The sequence below is a fragment of the Scyliorhinus canicula genome, chromosome 1 (assembly GCF_902713615.1).
Source record: "Scyliorhinus canicula chromosome 1, sScyCan1.1, whole genome shotgun sequence".
Taxonomy (NCBI): Eukaryota; Metazoa; Chordata; class Chondrichthyes; order Carcharhiniformes; family Scyliorhinidae; genus Scyliorhinus; species Scyliorhinus canicula.
The window spans coordinates 205588445-205611206 of NC_052146.1; the positions used below are offsets into that span (position 1 = coordinate 205588445).

General features: G+C 45.6%; 1 protein-coding gene across 3 annotated transcripts in view; it reads left to right on the plus strand.

The window, feature by feature from the left end:
• The window catches only part of LOC119971165 (1-phosphatidylinositol 4,5-bisphosphate phosphodiesterase beta-1), a 983652-nt gene that overhangs the window by 819928 nt on the left and 140962 nt on the right, over nt 1-22762 (plus strand). For all 3 annotated transcript variants that reach the window (XM_038806377.1, XM_038806362.1, XM_038806370.1), the window contains 4 exons: nt 973-1137; nt 6106-6205; nt 6592-6696; nt 6971-7080. In XM_038806377.1, coding sequence (XP_038662305.1) covers nt 973-1137; nt 6106-6205; nt 6592-6696; nt 6971-7080 — 480 coding nt within the window. The remainder of the gene's footprint in view (nt 1-972; nt 1138-6105; nt 6206-6591; nt 6697-6970; nt 7081-22762) is intronic.

Here is a 22762-nt window from a genome sequence, read left to right on the forward strand (position 1 = left end):
ATGGACGATAAGGGAATAGTGTAGAGGGACTTTAGAAGGGTTTCACAGGATGGCGCAACATCGAGGGCCGAAGGGCCTGTACTGCGCTGTAATGTTCTATGTTCTATGTTCTATGTTCAACAAACAGCACTGGAATAGCCTAATACTGAAAAGGGAGAAATGTTGCTAAAGTGATCCGTCTTGCTTCAGTCAGGACAAACACAAGAACGCCAAATTTCAAACCATAACAACAATTCATTCTACATGCAAAAAGAGTGCTGATTGGTTGGCAAGTTGACTCTGATGGGCCATGACATTGCCTTGGAGAAAACAACGGGGAAATATAGGCTCCCAATATCTTCTGGGTAATTCAAAGAAGGCACAAGGCTTCAATATATTCCTTTTGTAGAGAATGAATGTGTGTCGATTCTAGCAAGTGTAAATGGCCATGTTACGAGCTTGACTGATTATCATAAACTGGCTATTAGTGTAGCTAATCAACAGTTTTTTCTCCTGTGGTATAAATTGTTGTGAGTTTGTTTGAAATTTGGCCTGATGAGTGAAAGGTGAAAAACTTTGGCTCTCTTTCCAGCAGCATTAAAATAGATGACTTGGTCATTTATCATATTGTTGTTTGTGGAATCCTGCTATGCACAGATTGGCTGCTGCATTTTCCTCACTAATACATTGCCAACAATTTAAACATATGCCACTGACAGTCAGGCCGGTGCTAAATGAATGCAAGTTTTTTTTGTACATCACTGATTCCCTGATTAAGAAAACTGAAGTTGCAAATGAGAGGGTTTCTCAGACACTGAGTGGTGATGCGTTGTTGTGTATGCATTTCTTCGATTCTCATGGGTCAGGATTGCAACCTAACTGAGGTAGATAGAGTAGTGTATCAGAGTTCAGTGGACGACAGCCATTTCTATCTTCGCTTAAGGTATCGAATGTTAGATCTCTGTCAAAATATCGTTTTGTTCTTTCCTTCAGGTACTCTCAGGTCAATTTCTTTCCGATAAGAAAGTGGGGACTTATGTGGAGATAGACATGTTTGGTCTCCCCGTGGACACGAGACGAAAAGCTTTCAAAACAAGAACTTCACAAAACAATGCGGTAAACCCAGTCTGGGAAGATGATCCCATTGTATTCAAAAAGGTTTGTCCTTTAACCTCTGAAACTGAAACAATGCAGCAGATCAATCTTTTACTTAACACCAGTTGAACATACTTTTCTTTTTTGTAATCTTGAGACAAAGCGCAGAGAGTCCTACCCACTGTGGCGTGGCATCATCGGGAACGGAAAGTCCCACCACCGGCTAATGGCAAGGTCCCCCCACCACTGGAAAGCACACCTGGAGGGGTGGTCCTTTGGGGAAGGTTGGTGGGGGGCGGGGGGGGGGGGGGGGGGGGGGGGGTGATTCCTACCTGAGGTTTCAGGTCAGGAGGTCCTGTGGCACAGTGGGTAGCATCCCTGCCTCTGAGCCAGAAGCTCCGGTCTCCAGTCCCACCCCAGGACATGATGGCCAAGGAAGGTGCATTCATTACCCGGCCAAACAGGTTGAGTGTGTCAACCTACAAGACCCTTCCAAACATGCCAATCTCTGGCAGTAAAAACAGGAGTGACTCCTGATCAGTCACACTTGATATGGAGAGGCGTCCCTCAAGCTATAAGCCCCTGGTGACTGACTAGTGACCTGTTCCTGGAATTACTAGCTATAGAAACAAATGAAAGTCTGCCTTCGTGCACCGCTAGGTGCAGGAAGAGACTTAGATAATGGAAAGACTTCAGGTCGGTCTGCTTTCTGACCTGCTGAATATTCTTTCGTTGTTTCTAACCTGTGTGTCCTCGTTGTCCTTCCCAGGCTTAAATGGCATTGAGCATTTTTTTGAATTAGTTCAGAGACGTCAGCTTCATTTGATTCACAATGCATTTACCCAAGGGATGTGCAGTCGTTTATTTCAGACCAATGCACAGGATTCTATATACGTCCAGCTGAGTCAACGGCAATACATTCTTGCACATGCATCACAGAAGATCTATCTTCCCAAGCTCTCCCTGGCCGGCCTCTCATCTTCTACTCTCCAAAAACTAGCGCTTATCCAAAGTCCTGCTGCACACAACTTAACTTGCTCCAATTCCTGTTCATCATCCGTGCGCTCACTGACCTACAGTGAGTCCCGGACCAGGCAAAGCCTCAATTTTAAAATGTTCATCTTTGCTGTCAAATGCCTCCATTGCCTTGCAACCCCCCCTCCCCTGCTATCCTCCAGCCCTATAACCCTCCGAGATATCTGTGCCCATCTAATTCTGACTCCTTGCCAGGGGGACAGTAGCGCAGTGGACTGATAATCCAGAGGTGCAGGCTAAATCTCTGGAGACATGTGTTCAAACCCTGCCACAGCAAATTGGGGAGGGGAAGTTAACTTTGATTAATGAACAAGTCTGGAATAATCACGTGGAACTACTAGATTGATATAGAAACCCATCCACTTCACTAATGTCCTTCAGCAGACAAAATCTTCCATTCTTCCCTGGTCATCTCTACACGTGACTCCAGACACACCAAAATGATTGACTCTCAAATGTTAGGATTCTTGGCCGGTTAGGAAGTCCCAGAATTGTTACAGTGCAGAAAGGATCCATGATGTCAGCACTGGCTCTCCCAAATGAGCAGTTTGCTTAGTGCCACTCCACCACCTTCTCCCTCGGAATCCCTACAATACATAAGGAGGCCACTCGACCCATCAAGTCTGTACCGAACCTGCAACAGAGCATCCTACCTAGGCCCACTCCCCCGCCCTATCCCTGTAACCTCATCTAACTTGCACATCCATAGACACTAAGGGGCAATGACCAACCCACCTAACCTGCTCGTCTTCATACTGTGGGAAGAAACTGGAGCACCCAGACAAAACCCACACAGAAATGGGGAGAGCATGCAAACTCCACACAGACAGTCACCAGAGGCCAGCATTGAACCCGGTCCCTGGCGCTGTGAGGCAGCAGTGCTAACCACTGTGCCACCGTGCCGCCCACATCAACCTGTAAATCTTCCGATAACAGGTCAGTGGCACGCAGTGAGAGCAGGAGAGGTTCCTGGGCAGCCATGTGATGGAAAGAAAGTTGGAGCTTCCACCATCCCTATCCATAGTGTAGGATCTCTTATATTCAAATAAGAAACGGAGGTCCGGTGGTAGTTTGAGATTGAGTTTATTGCAACAACTTAGTACACTTTCAAATACAAAAAAAAGAGACAAAAACCCAGCAGGGCATAAGGAAGAAAACAATGGAAAGAGAACAAAGCCGAAGAGATCAGGCAACTCGTGTGCCAGTAACTTTATACCTGGACAGTTTGATACCACTACCCTCTCTGCTCCCTATTGGCTGTGGCGCTAACAATTGCACACAAAAGACTCGATACGGTACAAGAGAGGCTTTATTACAGTGAGATGCTATTCCTTCGTCTGCAGCTGTAGAATGGCATCTCAGGGAAACTTATGAATATTTATGCTGCTCCCTGTGGGCGGAGCTAGCCGGCAGGGGCTTACTGGAAAACCTGTAATACAGGTACTGTCATACATCCCCTAATGCAAGCACACACATATATACAGTGGTAGAGAACACCACATTCACCCCCTGTAAAAAATGAGTCCCACAGTATACTTTTCCACACGTACAATATTTTCAAAACTTGGCTTTTTAACTATTTCCCGACAATAGCTTCAAGCTCCAACATGCTTAGACCTGCACATTTTTCCTTTTCCGAAAACAGTCTAATTCCCTTTTGAGTGCCTCGCTTGAAGATGTGCCTCCACCTCACACTCGGGCAAGGAATTCCAGACACTAATCATCTGCTGCATGACAAACGTCTTCCTCATTTCACTTCTCGTCATTTTACAAACTATCTGTGTGTCCCCTCCCCCATCCCTCCTCCCGTTCTTGATCTTTTCAAGATTGGGAGCAGTTTCTACCTATCTGTCTGAATACACTTCCCTCATGATTTTGAATGCCTGTGTCAAATCTCCTCTCAGCTTTCCCTTTCCTGAGGAAAACAGCACCGACTTCTCCCATTTATCTTTAGACTTTAATTTCATCAGCCCCTGGGGACATTCTGGCGAATCATTTCTGAAGCAGGCGGATCACCACTGCCTGCTCACGCCCCAGGGGCAATTAGGGATGGGCAATGCCCACATCCCAAGAACGAACAATGAAAACATGAATCTGGCTCATCTTCTATTTTAATCACTCCATCATTTCATTGCTGCCCCTCAGCTGCCAAGGCTCCAAACCCTGAAATGTTCTTCCTCACTCCCATCTTTCAAGACCCTCTTAGAACTATTTTGTCATCTGTCATTAAGTGGCATGGTGTCAGGTTTTTTTTGTTAACCCTCCTGTGAAGCACCTGGAGACATTTTGCCATTAGAGGCGTTATATAAATGCAAATTGTGAGTTGAAAAATGGCTCTAATTATTGGAATATATGAATCGGATTATCAGTGACACATGACTTGGATTTTCATACCCACTCCAGTTAACAATGGGAGCACGATAACACAGGTACATTTTCTACACGTTACCCTTTATCTTTGATGGACTGCCGTTGGTATCTGATGGAACCATCAATTCACCAGACACGTGTTTCCGATATGAATCTAGGCTTTAATCGACTTACTACAGAGCCAGCCTGTTACCCGTTGATGAACTCTCAGTGAACTGCAGGCTGACTCTGGACAAGGGTATTTATACAGCAGCACTAGGGGGAGGAGTCATGGGCGGAGCCAAGGGTGGAGCCCTGTACAAGCTCCTGAGCATTCCCAGAGCTACTCCCCCTAGTGGTCGGATAACGCTACTGCGCTTACAAAGACAGTGTGATTTATCATATTACATTCACCACAGTATCGACAACTGCCCTTTGTGGGGGGGATGGCCAGAAAGTAACTGCCGCACCTTAAAGGGTTAAGCAGCCATCCTGAATGAAAATTGGGTTTGGCGCCTCTGATAAGGTTGTCACAAATCTGTCACTGTGGGCTTGGCTACTGATCATCCCTGCATACGTTCACTAGTGTCCATGGCACGCAAATTCAATAATTTTTGGTGTATCAGTTTGAAGAGACGAAAAATTCTCAATCACGCATGTTCACCTGGGGAGAAACCCAGTATAATGGAGCCCAACCCAATGTTGTTGCTTCTGCATTATTGAGCCAGTGAGAATTGAGGGGCAAATCCTATCCAAAGTCTTCACCAGGACAACCCTCTCTTGCCACCTTTGGATGTCACCGCATCCCACCCCGGCAATGACCATTTATATTAAATAAATTAATCATTGAAACAAGTTGTATCTCCAATCTGACAAGAATAACGTTCTGTATGTGTGTATGATGCCACATTCACATTAAGTCCGAGTCCAATGAGTTAATGGTCATGTGCATGTGTTCAATGTTATCCATGTCAATACCAAACTGATCATAGGCATAGGTGGAGGCCATTTAGCATTTCAAACCATCTCTGTCATTTACTTTAAAATGCCTGATCTGTACTTCCAGCCCAGTTTCCCAACTTTATCCTATAGTCTTTAGGGTATTGATACCTGGACTCAAAGGGTTAAGGTGCAAGGAGAAATTAAACAAATTAATGTGATGTTCTCTGAACCTGACAGTTATTGTGCAATTTGATTGCAGTTTTTCAGACATTATGGGGACAGATAGGGCTCATTGGGAAAAAAGAGTCCTACTGGTTTGGGGAATTAATACATTTTTTAATTCATTTTTCGGTTTTCGGCATTGCTGGTCAGAACAACATTTATTGCCCAACCCTAATTGCCCTTGAGAAGGTGGCGGTGAGCTGCCTTCTTGGGCCGCTGCAGCTGTAGGTACACCTACAGTGCTGTTAGGAAGGGAAGACGTGGCATAATTGTTCATTCTTTAAAGACTTGTTTTATTCAGGCACTTGAAATAAGTAGATATGTCAGGATGGTTAGGTGCAGATGACTAAAGTTGTTTTGTAAATTCAATTAGACACAATATTTAAAAAGTTTTAAAGAGCTTTTTATTAATAAAAGATCATCAAATTATTTCACATTACTTGAAATGTGTTTTTTTTCCATGGAAACCCATCTCATTTTCAGGTTGTGCTACCATCTCTGTCTTCATTAAGGATATCTGTCTATGAGGAAGGAGGTAAATTTATAGGCCACCGAATACTGCCTGTGCAAGCTATTCGACCAGGTAAGCACAGCTTTCTTGCCTGTACTTGTGCACAAAGGTGTGAGATTTTATTTTGCTGCTGTGTGCCATGTGCTATCTGCAATATTGCTGAAGAGAGATGCATATTGCTGAAGATTATCATCTTGCCATCATCAAGGCAAATCCAAGAATGCCAAATGTCAAACGATCGCAGCCATTGCAAGATAATATGGTGCTGATTGGCGCAATACTTGGACATATTCCTATTGTTTGCAGAGAACATGTCCCTGCATATGAATGTATATCCCTTCTAGCAAGTGTAACTAAGCCCCATTGCGAGCTCAACCGATTATCTTAAATTGTCTGTTCATGTAACTATTAGCACACAGAGTGTAACATCTGTAACTTTGGTCTCTGCTGTATTTTAGGTTATCACTATATCTGTCTAAGGAATGAACGGAATCAGCCTCTGATGCTTCCTGCTCTCTTTGTATACATGGAAGTTAAAGATTATGTCCCTGATACTTTTGCAGGTAAAAATTAGTTGCTTTGTTCTGTTTTTTGGGAGCGAGACTGCGATTAGTGGTAAGTAATGGAGCAATACTTCTGTTGGGCAATCTACTTACATTTACTTTCTTACTAATTGCAATTAACGCAGAGGTTTTTAATGGAAAGATTATAATATGATTTGAAAGTCTTGATGCACAAAATAAATAAATTAAAACCCCACCCCACTGAAAATATGATCCACAGACTAATGTAATTCTTGCAAGCTTTAATCAAACTTCCTTTCTTTCACCCTCACAGATGTGATTGAGGCACTGTCCAATCCTATTAGATACGTGAATTTGATGGAGCAAAGAGCACAGCAGCTAGCAGCTCTAACACTCGAGGACGAGGAGGAAGAAAAGAAAGATGTAAGAAGTGCTTTCATCTTGCTTTAGTGCACTAGTGTGCAACCATAATCCTGTTTGAAGCTAATACAGTAAGAAGTCTCACAACACCAGGTTAAAGTCCAACAGGTTTGTTTTAAATCAATGGCTTTCGGAGAACAGCTCCTTCCTCAGGTGAAGCTAATACAACCAGGGGCATCTTCCCTGTGGGAGAACACACAAGATCAGGTGGAGCACTGATTTTTCATCCACCCAGTACAATTCATTGGAGAGTCAAATAGTATTGGGGGGGGGGGGGGGGGGGGGGGGGGGGTGCAGTTTGGAATCTCATCACTTCACAGATGAGGAGTTAAGATAAAATTGTCTTCAATGTGTCAAAGGAGATATTACATTCAGAAGAACCGTCCCTTCTTTTGTCTAATTGTGGTTACATGCTGGAAGACTGTCTTACTTATGGCATTTCAGGTTGTTTCCACTCTACAAGTCAAGAGTTTTGTTTTATTTATTTATTGGTTGATAACGCATGACATTACTTACTTTCTCCCCTTCCCTGTGACTTCCCTTTTTCACTGATATCTTTCTCTTTGTATTTATTTTTTGTCTTCCTCTCTCTGAAGAAGTTCTCATGACACATGTTCTCTCATGATTAAATGTCTGTTTGACTTTTTTTTTCTCACGCTCCTTCAGTCTTTTGCCTCCCATCTTTCAATTTTGAAACTTGGAAAGTAGGAACTCAGTGCTGGGACTGGGCGAGCAGGGGGATTAGGTTAGGAGAGTGTTGGAAAAATAAAGTGGGGAAGAGCAAGGCCTCAAAACAAGGCTGCGGCATGTAGATTGAAGGGCCGTGCTTGGGATGGACACTTAGAAAGCAGTCCAGACCAGACCAGGCCAGATCAAGCTGGTGCAGCCCCTACAAAAGAGTACAGGACATCAAGCAAGATGGCAGTGTACTTGATGTTGCTTTAGATTGGTTCGTGTAACCACATGAGACAATCAGCGCTGAGACATGGTTGGCATGGAAACCTGATGGCTGGGAGAAAATAGGCGCTTGTGTATGTATCGGATGGACACAAATGTTCATTTATTATAGGTTTTAAAATGTTAGTGTGGAATAATGGATTCAAGTGTTATGTTAATGAGTTGGTGATGTATAGCACGACATAACAGCAACATCTGCAGTCATGCGCAAGAGACTAAATCCATTTTCCAGCCACAGGAAATGTCGCAACTTTAGGCGGTTCTGAACAAGCCAGGCGGTGGGCGGGGCCAGAGAATCCCACCTGAGAAAGAAAGATGGAATAGTCAGTAGAAGAGTGTGGCGTACTTACCTCAAAGCTTGGAATAGTGTAAATAAAGAAGTTTTTGAAGAGCTTTGTTACTCCGGTAGTCCAGAACCTTCCCAATTCAGATCAGGCCACAAGTTAGTCGCAGAAGAATCCAAATAGTATTCAATGTGGAAACCAAACCACACAACAGTCAGAAGTGGGGACTGAAATAGTTCCCCATCTTCTGGCATCCACGTACATACCTGTGGATAACAGGATGAAAATCCTCAAAACGTTGATCCAAATTTCTCACTCCTCTCACTTAGTGGGACGTTTGACGACGTTGTGAATGGCCAACCCCTCTGCAGAGATTTCAAAAGAATGCACAGTGCTTGAGCATTATTATCCCCAAGATGTAACATTGGGGAACCCAGCCAACAATAGGTTCTTCTTGTTAACTGCTGCACAGACAACCAACAGAATCAATCTCCTGCACTGTTACAACAGCATACTTCATCTACAGCCTCTGCACCACCAGGAGGCATTTAGATTCTGCCCACCAAATGTTGGTGGGACTACATCAGTAGGCATTGGGTTGACATTGCCACACCTGTTAGAACAGAGAGAAATGTTCCCAATAATCTGAACTGAATTCAATTTCAGGTCTCCGAATGTTATTTTATTTATTGGGGCGGCATGGTGGTTAGTACTGATGCCTCACAGCTCCAGGGGTCCGGATTCAATTCCGGCCTCGAGTATCTGTCTGTGGGGAGTTTGTACTTTCTCCCCGTGACTGTGTGGGTTTCCTCCGGGTGCTCCGGTTTCCTCACACAATCCAAAGATATGCAGGTTAGGTGGATTGGACATTCTAATTAGCCACTTAGTGTCCAAAAGGTTATGGGGGATAGAGTGGAGACATGGGCTTAAGTAGGGTGCTCTTTCCAAGGTCCGGTGCAGACTCGATGGGCTGAATGGCCTCTCTCAACACTGTAAATTCTATGATTTATCTATTGACTAATCGCTTGTGGCGATGGTCTCGGATTATTTTCTTTCTTTCCTACCCCATATTTCCTTGGGAGGAGATGGGCATAGTGGCAATATCCCTCGACCAGCAATTGTGAAGCCCAGGCTAAATGCTTTGGAGATAGGGATTTACAAATCTCACTGCAGCAGCTGATGGAATTCAACCTGGAGTTGAAACCTACTCTCAGTAATGGTGACTATAGGTGGAATTTTCTGGCATTGCCTGAATTATGCCCACCGCTGGCTGTTCTGTAAAATCCCAGCCCGTGAAATGATCATCATTGCCGTAAAAACACTAACGTTCTTCAAAGAAGGAAATCTGCCATCCTTTCTTGGCCTGGCCTACATTTAACTTCAGATCCATTGTAATCTGGTTGGCTCTGAAATTACCTCGCACTCAGTTCAACAGCAATTAGGGATGAGCCATAAAAGAAGATTTTTTTTTAATTGTCTTTATTTTTCCCTCTGATTTTCTACTTGTATATTCCGTTTTATGACTCTTTCTGTCTGTTGAATGCTCACACATTGTTCTGTTGATGTGTCCATTTGGATCACATCTGGAGTACACTATGAGCAGATCCACACCTTGGGAAAGATTTATTGACCTTGGAAGGAGTGCAGTGTAGATTTACAAGCCCTGGACGCAAAGGGCGAAGCTATGGGGAGAGATTATTTTTAATTTTCTCAAAATAAATTTAGAGGGCACAATTCTTTTTCTCCAATTAAGGGGCAATTTAGCGTGGCCATACCTAACCTGCACATCTTTTTGGGTTGTGGAGGTGAGACCCACGCAGAAACGAGGAGAATGTACAAACTCCACACAAACAGTGACCTGGGGCCGGAATCAAACGCGGGTCCTCGGCACCGTGTGGCAGCAGTACTGACCACTGCGCCACCATGCTGCCCTGAGATTAAACAAACTAATGTTGTATTCCCTGGAATTAAAAAAGTTAAAGGGTGATTTGATTGGAGCTCTCAAGATGTTTAGGTGAATGGAGGGAGAAACTATTTCTGCGAACTGAGGAATCTTGGGCTGGAGTGGGTGGGGGGTTGGGGGGGGAAACAGAGTTAAAAAAAAAGACCTAGATGTTTCAGGCATGAAATTAGAACACAAATCTTCAAATAAAGAGTGGGAGAGCTTTACAACCTTCCTTTGCAAACTCTCTCCTGATGCAGTTCGTTAACCCACTCAGACACCCGAGGCCAGCGTCCACTGCCTGCCCCGACCTTGTTAAGGATCATATTTTCATGTGGCAGGTGACCGTTCTACCACATAATACTGGTGAAGTTGTTTCAATTACTTGTCTTTTGAAGTTATCCTTTCCCTCATTTTCATTGGAGCAGGATCATAAATTGAAGCAAACGGCAGTAGGCAAGCTTGCAAAAAAGCTGAGGTGACAAATCATTTTCATGAGCCTGTTGACAGTGGCTGCAGAGTCAATCTGAAAGCTCCATTCATCATTGGCAAATAGTTTAATTCTTCAGCTGGAACATAAATGATGGCCTGATATCAATCTGGACTTTTATGCAGCAACGTGACGTGAAACCTTGGCCAACTTGCCCTCCGATGTGTACCGTGCCTTCCAGCACTGAAGTGAACTTGTTAACGGGTCTTTCTCTTTCCAGGTTTTCATGTTCCTTCTTTCTTTCTTTCTGTTTTTCAAAATTTTTTGAAGGTAATTGCTTAAATTATTTTCAATTTAATTCTTCAATACAATGTTCGATCTGTCTGTGCCCACGTTTCACTCACCTTGGGGTACTGAAGCTCGTCTTGAATTATGCTTTTGATGAGCAACTTGGCAAGTTCCATACCCTTTGCGTGGAGTTAATGCCAGAGGAATAATGTTGAAAAGCAGAGGGATTACGTCAAACTTGCGTAGAACCACCGTTCAACCACATGTGGAGCACTGTGCATAGTTCTGCTCTCTATTACTAAAGGATACACGAGAGAAGGTGACAGAGAAACAATTTCTGAATGATTATAACTGTCGGGAGAGACTTCTCAAAAAGGAGGGGGATAAAAGGTGACCGAATGGGATCGTTAAAATTATGAAGTGATTTGGTAGGGAAGATGTTTCAACTTGTGGGGAATCCGAAACGAGGTGTCGTGAATGTACGATAGTTCATCACAAATCTACGAAAGGATTCAGGAGAAATGCCATGACCTAAAATCTGTTCCAAATGTACAACTTACTACCACATGGAACAGTTGAGGCGAATTGTATTGATCCATTTTAGGGGAAAGCCAGATAAGTACATGAGCTGGTATGGAATTGAGTGATATGCCGATCACTGTAAGCCACATTATGTGGGAAGAGGCTCTTGCAGAGAACAAACAGAAGCATAGACCAGTTGAATTGAGTGGTCTGCTTCTGTGCTGCACTTTCTAGGTAAAGTAATTGATGCACTATCAATTACGACGAGACGAGAGTAGAGTGTAATCGAGGCTTTATTAAGCAGAGATGTGTAGCCTCCTGCAGCTGCTGCCGAAATGGCTGCAGCTCGGTGAGCACACACATTTATACTCCGCCTACTGGGCGGAGCCAGCAGGCAGGGATCTACCCCCGTACCAGTAGTACAGGAGCCTTACCGTATTACATCTCATACGTGATATATACAACAGTGGGGACTACCACATTACGGATTGAATTTTATTGCAAGAATGAATCTATTACCTCAATAGATCCTATTGAGTTTCAAGCACATCACAAGATTAGCTTTGGTTCCATGTTGTCTATTTCCTGTGACAAATAAAAACAGGTTTCCACATTTTTGCCCATTTGTGAAGAGGAATTTGAAGATGTTGAACGATTGTTAACTGTTGTTGTGATTGTGCTCCATTTTATGTTTCTCCAACTCTGAAATGGAAAGCTTAGGCACTTGTCCCATTAAGAATTAGACTGGCATTCCTTCTATCCGACGACCTCACAGAATGAAGCAAGTGCATGAACCGCATGCTTTGGAATGCAAGGTGTCTCTGTGAACCCATGTCACTCAGTCACTCATTTGGTGAATAGTTGTGTTTAGATGAGGCCAGCGGATCAGTTCTTCAGCAGTAAGTCTATTTTTAATTATTCATGGGATGTGACTATCGCTGGCAAGGCCAGCATTTATTACCAATCCCTAATCGCCCATGAGAAGGTGGTAATGAGATGCTTTCTTGCATCATTGCAGTCTCTGTGATGTTGGTACACCCACAGTACTGTCAGACGGGTGGGTGGGTTCCAGAATTTTGACCCAGCAACAGTGAAGGAATAGCAATATAATTCCAAGTCAAGGATGGTGTGTGGCTGCAAGGGGGAACTTACAGGTGCTGGTGTTCAGATACGCCTTCTGTCCTTGAACTTCTAGTCAGTAGAGGTCATGGGTTTGGAAGGTGCTATCAAAGGAGCCTTGGGGAGTTGCTCTATCTTGTAGATGATGCAGAAGTGGTTAAATAATTTGAGGGCGTGATTCAACCAAAACATTTCTAATTGTTATGTTGGCCATATTTGGTCACGTGTTTCCTGTCAGCTTTTTGGGAGAGACCCACACTGCTATTAAACCAAACAGAGGGCGCTCTCAAACGATAATAAAACTGAGTCCGTTCTGAGTGGGATTAATGTGGTCATTCCCAGTGTTTGTAGTGCTGGAAACGACCCCGCTGTCTGACGACACTCTGTCTAGGGCTTGATCTAACCAAATCGGAACAGAGTCCTGGGACAAGCATGTTTAGCCGGGTGTTCAAATGTCTCCCGGAACCCTGATTTGATTCGGGGCCTCAGCAGGGAACTACCCGGCGAGGGTGCACTTAGTCTTGTTTCCTGCACTAAAATAATCCGAGATCATTGCCACAAGAGATCAGTCAATAAATAAATAAAATAAAATTCAGAGACTTGAATTTGAATTCAGTTCAGATTATTGGGAAAATCTCTTTCTGTTCCAATGGGTTTGGAAATGTCAACCCAATGCCCACTGATGTGGTCCCGCAGCACCAACATTTGGTGGGCAGAATCTAAATGCCTTACTGATGGTGCAAGGGGGAGAGGCTGGAGATGAGGTTCGCTATTGTAACCATGTGGGAGATTTATTCTGTCGGCTGGCTGTGTAGCAGTTAACAAGGAGAACCTGATATCGGCTGGGTCCCCAATGTTACATTTTGAGGATAATAATGTACAAGCACCGTGTACTCTTCTGAAATCTCAGCAGAAACTACTTTTGCAGAGGCGTTGGCCATTCACAACGTGGTCAAGCGCCCCACTAAGTGAGAGGAGTGAGAAATTTGGATGAACGTTTTGAGGATTTGCATACTGTTATCCACAGGTATGTACGGGGATGCCAGAAGATGGGGAAATATTTCAGTCCCCACTTCTAACTGGTTTGTGATTTGGTTTCCACATTGAATACTATTTGGATTCTTCTTCGACCAACTTGATGCCTGATCTGGATTGGGAAGGTTCCAGATTACTCTTAACCTTGCAAATTCAGAACCGCGCTTTTGCAGCCAATCCTCATAATTTAACGTTTTACGGCGCCGAGGTCCCAGGTTCAATCCTGACTCTGGGTCACTGTCCGTGTGGAATTTGCACATTCTCCCCGTGTTTGCTTGGGTTTCGCCCCCACAACTCAAAAGACGTGCCGGGTAGGTGAATTGGCCACACTAAATTGCTCCTTAATTAATTGGGTACTCTAAATTTATTTATTTTTTAAATAATAATTTAACATTTTAAGTTCTCATTCTGGTGTAACCCCTCCAAGGCCAATTTATCTGTCCTGAAGTTCAATGTCCAAAATTGAACACAATGGGAGCCTAACCAAGGCTGTGTACAACTGAAGCATCACTTCCTTACCGTTGAATTCCAACCCCTTAAGGTGAAAGTCAATATATCCCTTAATTCGTGAATTTAATTTTTTTGTTCCTGGGCTCTTATCCTTTAGTTACTTGTGGATATGGACACTTAAAATCGGTTTAATCCTCCACAAATCTTAGCCCCTTCGACATGAAGAAAGATCTTCATTGTCAGATCTCATCCTTTCCCACATAATAATAATCTTTATTGTCATAAGTAGCCTTACATTAACACGGCAATGAAGTTACTGTGAAAATCCCCTAGTCGCCACATTCCGGCGCCAATTCGGGTATACTGAGGGAGAATTCAGAATGTCCAAATTACCTAACAGCACATCTTTCGGGACGTGTGGGAGGAAACCGGAGCACCCGAAGGAAACCCACGCAGATACAAGGAGAATGTGCAGACTTTGCACAGACAGTGACCCAAGCCAGGACCCTGGCACTGTGATGCAACGGTACTAACCACTGTGCTACCGTGCTGCCCGTTGACATCCATCTGGAAAAGCTTTTTGCATTCCTATACACTTTGTAACATTGCCTATTCCCAGCCGCCCAATTGATTCCCCCTCTTAACTTATTGTCACCTGCGAACTTGGATATCCAGTCTTTTACTCTTTCACTCAGACCATTAATATGTGTGGTTAAAAAGCTGAAACCCCACCGCAGAATCCCTGGGGGCTACCACTTTTGAGGGAGAGGCAGTAGCACAGTGGTATTGTTACTGGACAAGTAATCCAGAGACTCAGGGTCATGCTCAGGGGACCCAGGTTCAAATCCCACCAGAACAGATTTGAATTCAATAAAAATCTGGAATTAAAGTCAAATGGTGGCCATGAAACCTTTGTTTGTCGTAAAAATCCCATCTGGTTCACTAATGTCCTTTACGGAAGGAAATCCGCTATCTTTACATGGTCTGGCCTACATGTGACTCTAGATCCACAGCCACTAGGGTTGGCCAATTTTGTGAGGGCCACGAAGAATCCAGCACGAGTTGAAGGGTAGAAAGAAATAACATTTACTTACAATAACATATATATGCACGAAAGCAGCAGCAACTTCCTGGCTGCTCACTATCCTCTAGCCGGTTCCAAACTGGCCAGCTTTATTTATGCAGGGAATCTGCTAATGATTTCTCCGCCCTCCACATTGGAGAAGCTCATACTCCCAAAGGATTGTGGGATTGCCATTAGTCCCCAGCCAGTGGTAAGCAGGCAGGTTATAACATCCATTCCCCCCACCAAAGTCCAAGGAATCCACTGAAGATCCTGGCGAAGGAGGGCGTCGGACTCGTTTTGCCGCAGGCCGGACACCATTTGCACGAGGTGCTGGATCGGGCGGCGTGTAACGAGACGGAGAACGGTGCTTCCGCGATGAACGGAGTAACGGTTGTACATCCACGACCCGTGGGCCCAAGGATTCCCCCTCTGAGGCATCCTGTGTCTCCATCTCGGAGTCAGAGTCCGCTGCCTCCGTCGTCTCAGCGTCTCTATCTCCACGCGGTTCTGCAACGACCTGCGCAGGCTTTGAGTGCGGCACCAGAGGAAGATTGTGGGGGAATACTTTCCACTGTGTCTGTCCCTGTGGCTGTAGAAATGGGCTCCGGGGGTGGGGAATCATTGGAAGGGATGGTCTTCTGGACCGAATGTGGTCTACATGCTTGCGCTGGAGGCGCCCTGGGCTTGCACTTGGTAAGACGGAGGGGCCCATTTGGCGAAAGATTACACCAGGGACCCACTGGGAACCACCAGCAAAATTACGAACGAACACTGGGTCACCGGGTGCAAACTGCCGTATAGGCCGATGCCAAGAAAAACCTTGTCCCTGTTGTTCTTGTGTGCGGCGTACTTTTGCGCCAATGTCCGGGAAAACCATGCTAAGGCGGATACGAAGTCTCCGGCCCATTAGGAGTTCCGCGGGAGCTACCCCAGTCACCGCATGTGGGATGGTCCTATATGAAAATAAAAAACAAGCCAGTCTCGTGTCCATCGACCGGAAGACTGCTTCTTTAGGCCTCGTTTGAATGTCTGCACTGCGTGTTCCGCAAACCCATTTGAAGCCGGGTGGTATGGGGCGGAGCGGATTTGGCGTATGCCGTTCATCTTCATGAACCTCGCAAACTCCTCACTTGTGAACGAAGTGCCGTTGTCCGTGACCAGCACCTCAGGGAGGCCATGCGTACTGAAAGAAAAACTCATCTTCTCGATTGTTGCGCAGAATGTTGTGCCTCCCATCTTATGCACCTCTAGCCATTTAGACTGGGCATCGATTAATAGAAGGATCATGGATCCTTGAAAAGGGCCGGCGAAATCCGCATGCAAGCGCGCCCAAGGCCGCCCTGGCCATTCCCAGTGATGTAGGGGTGCGGCTGGCGAAGCTTCTGATGCTCCTGGCAAATGGAGCAGTTTTGGGCCACCTTCACAATGTTGGTGTCGAGGCCTAGCCACCAGACATAACTCCGGGCCAACATTTTCATTTTGGTCACACCCGGATGCCCATTGTGCGAGTCTCTTGGAATCAGCTCCTGTCCTTTTTCCGGGACAATCAGACGCATCCCCCACAAGTGGATACCGTCTTCCACGCTAAATTCAAACAGCTTGGAGGAAAATGCCCGCAACTCACCTGGGAGCTGTCTATGCTGCCCTCCATACAGGACTATGTGCCGAACCTTTGAGAGGACTGGCTCTGTCTGGATCCACTCACAGATCTGTGATGCCATGACAGGAAAGGTGTCCATAAAATTTAGGGTTGCAACCACCTCACCAGTCGTGGGGGTCGACATGGGGCCGGTCGATAAAGGCAATCGGCTCAGTGCGTCGGCATTCGCTATCTGCGTTCCTGGTTTGTGCTCCAGAGAATACTCGTAGGCTGCGAGCAACAAAGCCCAGCGCTGGATCCGTGCGGAAGCAATGGGCGATATTGGCTTATAGTCTCGGAAAAGTCCCAGCAGAGGCTTATGATCAGTCACGAGAATGAGGTGGCGGCCATACACGTACTGGTGGAAACGTTTGACCGCAAAGAGCACCGCCAGGCCCTCCTTCTCGATCTGCGCATACTTTTTTTCTGCTGCAGTCAATGTGCGGAAGGCGAAAGCTATCAGCCGCTCGGCCCCGTTCTCCATCTTGTGGGACAGGACGGCCCCAATACCATACGGGGATGCATCACATGTGATGAGCAAAGGCTTTCTAGGATCATAGTGGGTTAGTAACCCAGACGACGACAATTGTTGTTTTACCCGCCGGAAAACGGTTTCTTGCGGCTGACCCCAAACCCAGGTGTGATTTATCTTTAGCAGAAGGTGCAATGGGGCCAGCGTAGTTGCCAGATTGGGGAGGAACTTTCCGTAATAGTTTACAAGGCTGAGAAAAGAACGAAGATGGGAAGTGTCATTCGGGGCAGGGGCCTGTTGAATTGCGCGCACCTTCTCTGCGGCAGGATGCAAACCTTCGCAGTCCACCCGATAACCCACGTAGACTACTTCCTTCGCCTGAAAGACACACTTTGTGCAACGTAAACAGACTCCGGCCTCCGAAAAGCGTCTAAGGACAGACTCCAAATTTTCCAAATGTTCCTGCTCCGACGTCCCTGTAACCAAAACGTTGTCTAAATAGACAGCGACACGTGGTAAACCTGTCAAAATGCCCTCCATGACGCGTTGAAAAATAGCGCAGGCAGAGGATACCCCAAAGGGCAAACGTGTATATTCATACAGGCCCCGGTGTGTCTTAATCGTTACATATGGCCGGGAGGCAGGGTCCAGCTCCAACTGTCGGTAGGCGTGACTCATATCTAATTTTGTAAACGAGAGTCCGCCTGCAAGCTTCGCGTAGAGATTCTCTCTGCGAGGCATTGGATATCGGTTGAGTCGGGAAGCCGTATTCGCTGTAAGTTTATAGTCGCCACACAAGCGGACTCTGGCATCTGGCTTCATTACAGGTACAATTGGTGCTGCCCAGTCAGCGAAATGGACGGGCCTGATGATACCCAAAGTCTCCAAACGAGTGAGCTCCCCTTCTACCTTCTCGAGCAAGGCGTAAGGCACTGGGCGCGTCCGGAAATAGTGCGGCGTGGCTTCTGGCTCGATTTGGATACGGGCTACGGCCCCTTTTATTTTCCCCAAACTGGGCTGGAATACAACTGGGTATCGTCGTAGCACCTCAGTCAACCCTCCAGAAAATGTTTGAAGGATGTGCTGCCACTGAAGCCGCAAATGGCGCAACCAGTCCCGACCCAACAGGCTGGGCCCGTGGCCGCGAACCACGATAAGTGGGAAACACCCCTCCTGGCGTCCATAAACAACAGGGGTCACCGTAGTTCCTGCAATGTCCAATGGTTCCCCCGTATAGGTGGCCAACCTGGCCTGTGTGTCCGTTAATATAAGGGTTTGTGTACCCTGCTTGATGTGGTCGAATGTCCTCTGGGCAATCACGGAGACCGCTGCGCCAGTGTCCAACTCCATCTCAAGTGGGTGACCATTGACCCAACTGTCACCTTAATGGGGGCCACACAGGGAGCTGCCATACAATGCAGCTGCAGGCAGTTGTCCTCCCTCTCCACGTCCTCGGGGGTAGTCGCGGCAGGTTCACCCAAATGGGAGGTACGGCCCCTGGGATGGCCCCAGTTTCTGTCGGAACGACGGCACCTCTGGCACCCGCGACGGGATCGGCAGCCACAAGTCTGACATGGACATGGCTCCTCATCTATTGGTTCTGGAGAAGGCTCCCTTCGGGCAGGAATGTCCGACGGCCACTGGGGCCGATCCGGACGTCGCCTCGCCCAAGGTACCCCAAGCATGCGGAGGGACGCTTTCGGACAGAAGGGGTTGCGCCCCAAGGCATGCACCTCCATTCCCTGAAGCTCCTGCACTCCCCGTTCTGCCCTCTCTTGGGACAGTACCATTTGAATGGCCTGCTGAAAAGTCAATGTTGGTTCAGCTAACAACTTTCTCTGGGTGGCCACATTGTTAATACCGCAAACCAAGCGGTCACGTAACATTTCTGACAAGGTCTCACCATAGTCACAGTACTCCGCAATCCTGCATAGCCTGGATAGAAAATCGGCAAGGGATTCTCCTGGGGTCCTCTCAGTGGTATTAAACCGGTAAGGCTGGACTATCGTGGCCGGGGTTGGGTTAAAATGTTGCCCCACTAATTTCACAAGTTCATCAAACGTCTTGGTGTCCGGCGCAGCTAGGTACGTAAGACCCCAAACGTACGCGGGCCACAGGTGGTGAGCTGTATGACCACCTGCCGTTCGTTTTCGATGATGTTGTTTGCCCGGAAATAGTAACGCATCGTTGTGCGTACTGGTTTCAGCTTTCCAGCGCAGCGTCAAAAACATCCAAACGTCCATACGGAGGCATGGTGTAATAGAAAACAACTTCCAACCTGTATCCAACTAAAATCCAGGGAAGTGGCTTCAGCAGTGTAGACAGCAATTCAGTTTAACCCTCATCGCCAGTTTTGTGAGGGCCACAAAGAATCCAGCACGAGTTGAACGATAGAAAGAAATAACATTTATTTACAGTAAGATATATATATATATATATATACAACAGCAGCAGCAACTTCCTGGCTGCTCACTATCCTCTAGCCGGTTCCAAACTGGCCAGCTTTATTTATGCAGGGAATCTGCTGATGATTTTTCCGCCCCCCTCATTGGGGAAGCTCATACTCCCAAAGGTTTGTGGGATTGCCGTTAGTCCGCAGCCAGTGGTAAGCAGGCAGGTTATAACAGCCAATAAATGCTGGCCTCGCTGGTGATACCCACTCGAATAAAGGAAATAAAATCACACCAATTTGAAAACATGCCATTTATTCTTAATTTCTGTGTTCTACCTCTTAATAAATCACCAAGCCACATCCAATTTAATGCGCTTTTCATTTTTGCTAATAATACCTTGTGTAGAATTTTATCAAAGGCCTTCCGAAAATCCATATAGACAATATCCACAGATGCTCCCCTATCTTCTAAGCTCGTGGCCTCAAAATGTTCCAGTCAGTTTGACCTTAACCCTTCACCAATGTGGACTGTCTCTGATCAGCTTATACTGCTCCGAGTGCTCAGACATTCTTCCCCTGTGGGGCAGCATGGTGGCGCAGTGGTTAGCACTGCTAACTCACGGTGCCGAAGACCCTGGTTCGATCCCGGTCCTGGGTCTGTCTGTGTGGAGTTTGCACATTCTCCCTGTGTCAATGTGGGTCTCAACCCCACAACCCAAAGATGTGCAGGCTAGGTGGATTGGCCACGCTAAATAGCCCCTTAATTGGGTACTCTAAATGTATTTTTTTTAAAGACACTCTTTCTCTGCTATCAATTCCAGTAAACCTCCCTCCCCCCCAACGATTGATGTTAAACGGACAAGCCTGTAGTTAGCTGGCTTCTTTCTCCTTCCCTTCTTAGGTAATGGGGTGATATTTGCAATTTTCCAAACCAAAAGCACAATTCTTGATTCTCAAAAGCTTTGCAAAATCATGATGAATGCATCTGCGCTGTCCCAATTTATTTCTTATAATACCATTAGGTCCTGAGATTTATTGGCCACAAGCTGAATTATTTTCTCCGCGACATTTTTTAAACTTCTATTAAATTAACTGAATTCCTTCCATTGATTTGTTTTCAGGTTCCTTTGTCCAATAGTAATCTGTTGCCATTCTCCTCTGTGAAAGCAGGGAGAGAGAGTGCTAATTTAACAATTCTGCTATTCTTTAATTGTCCATTATGGACTCTCCTGCATCTACGTTAATGGACCCATATTCCCCCTTACCAGTCTCTTACGATTAATTGGCTTCTGGAACTGTAGGGCTGTCCAGTGAGAACATAGTTAGCAGAAAGGCCTTACATTCTCTGGAGTTTATTAAGAAGAAAGGGTGATCACATTGAAGCCAATACAATTCTTATGAGTCGAGAATGACGGATACTGAGAGACTGTTTCTCCTGGCTGGCATCTCAAAAGAAGGAGAAAGTTATTCGGGACGGAGGAGAAACATAATTATTTTGAAATGAGTTTTGTCAGAGGGTTGAGGCGCTTTGAAACTCCTGACCACAGAAGGCTGAGATTCAAGGCTGAGATTCTCAGGTTCTTTGACATTAGGTGAATCAAGGGATATGGAGATTGGCAGGAGTGTGAAGTTGAGGTCGAAGATCAGCGATGAGCATACAATGGCAGAGCAGGCTCGAGGGGCCGAATGGCCTACTCCCGTTTCTATTTCTCATGTTCATGTATTTATTTATGAGATCATCTGCTGTGAATTTTTATATCCAGCGACATATTTTCAATGTTCCCTCGAGCACATTTTATTACTTTCCGTGCATCCCGCTTGCTCCTTTTCTCAGTTTATTTTCCTGTCTTCTGGATTTCTGTCAATCCCTCACTTTGATTCATCAACTTCAATAGTATCTCTCACTTCATTTGTTTACAGTTGTTGCTTAGCTACATAAATGGAGCCTTCAACTTTTAGGTTTTGTATTGTACCCAATTCTACTTTGAATATGTCCCACTATTAACAGACGTTACCCATTAACAGATCCTCCCAATTTACTGTGGTTAATTCATGCATGATCCCTTCAAAGTTTGCCTTACTTGACTTTAAATTCTTCATTGTAACTCCCCCTTGAAGTTAACATTTAATGCAGCCATATTATAGTCATTATTTGCACGGTGTTCCCTGACCAACAGTTTGTTACTCTTCACTAAATCTAGTGCTGTTTCTCCCCTTGCCAGTTCCATAACACATTGAGGTAGAATTTAGACCTCATGCTCTGTCCCACAAGGCACTTCCAATCCAAAGCCACATTGTGGACAATTGCATTGACATCCTGACCTTGACTGAAACTTGGTAAAGGGATGGTGACACCTTGCTTCAGCTTTCAAGCCCCTCAAGTCCAATTGGAGCACAGTGCTGAATATATCTGATGAAAAATTGGTTTAATCACTCATCGTCAGAACCCGGGTTACATTTTGAACCAGTCATTCACCTGGTGCGCAACCCATTAACAGACATGTCTGAAAATTGCATCCATATCAGCCTTAGTTATTAATGCGGCTCTTTTTCGGTTAAGAATGGCGTCCACGGGTGGCACGTGGCGCAGTAGTTAGCACTGGGACTGCGGTGCTCAGGACCCGGGTTCGAATCTCGGCCCTGAGTCACATTCCGTGTGGACTTTGCATGTTCTCCCCGTGCCTGCATGGATTTCACCCCCACAGCCCAAAAATGTGCATGTTAGATGTACTGGCCACGCTAAATTGCCCCTTAATTGGAAAACAAAACAACTGGGTACTCTAAATTTATATTTTAAAAAGGGAATGGCGTCCAACTGTGGAACGCTGTCCGCTCCACCCACACCCCTTCATTATCAGCATTTGCTCCGGCCAGTTGCAAATGATCTTTCAATAAATTGGTTTGCTTAGAATTTTCCCACCTTTTCTCCCATTGGGTGGTATATTCTCATGCTTTAGAATACAGACAAAACGTAATAATGCTATGGAGGCCAGAAATGATCTTGCTTTCTTATTTGTTCATGGGATGAGCACATTTTTGGCCGGGCAGCATTTATTGCCCATCTCTAATTGCCGTTGGGAAGGTGGTGG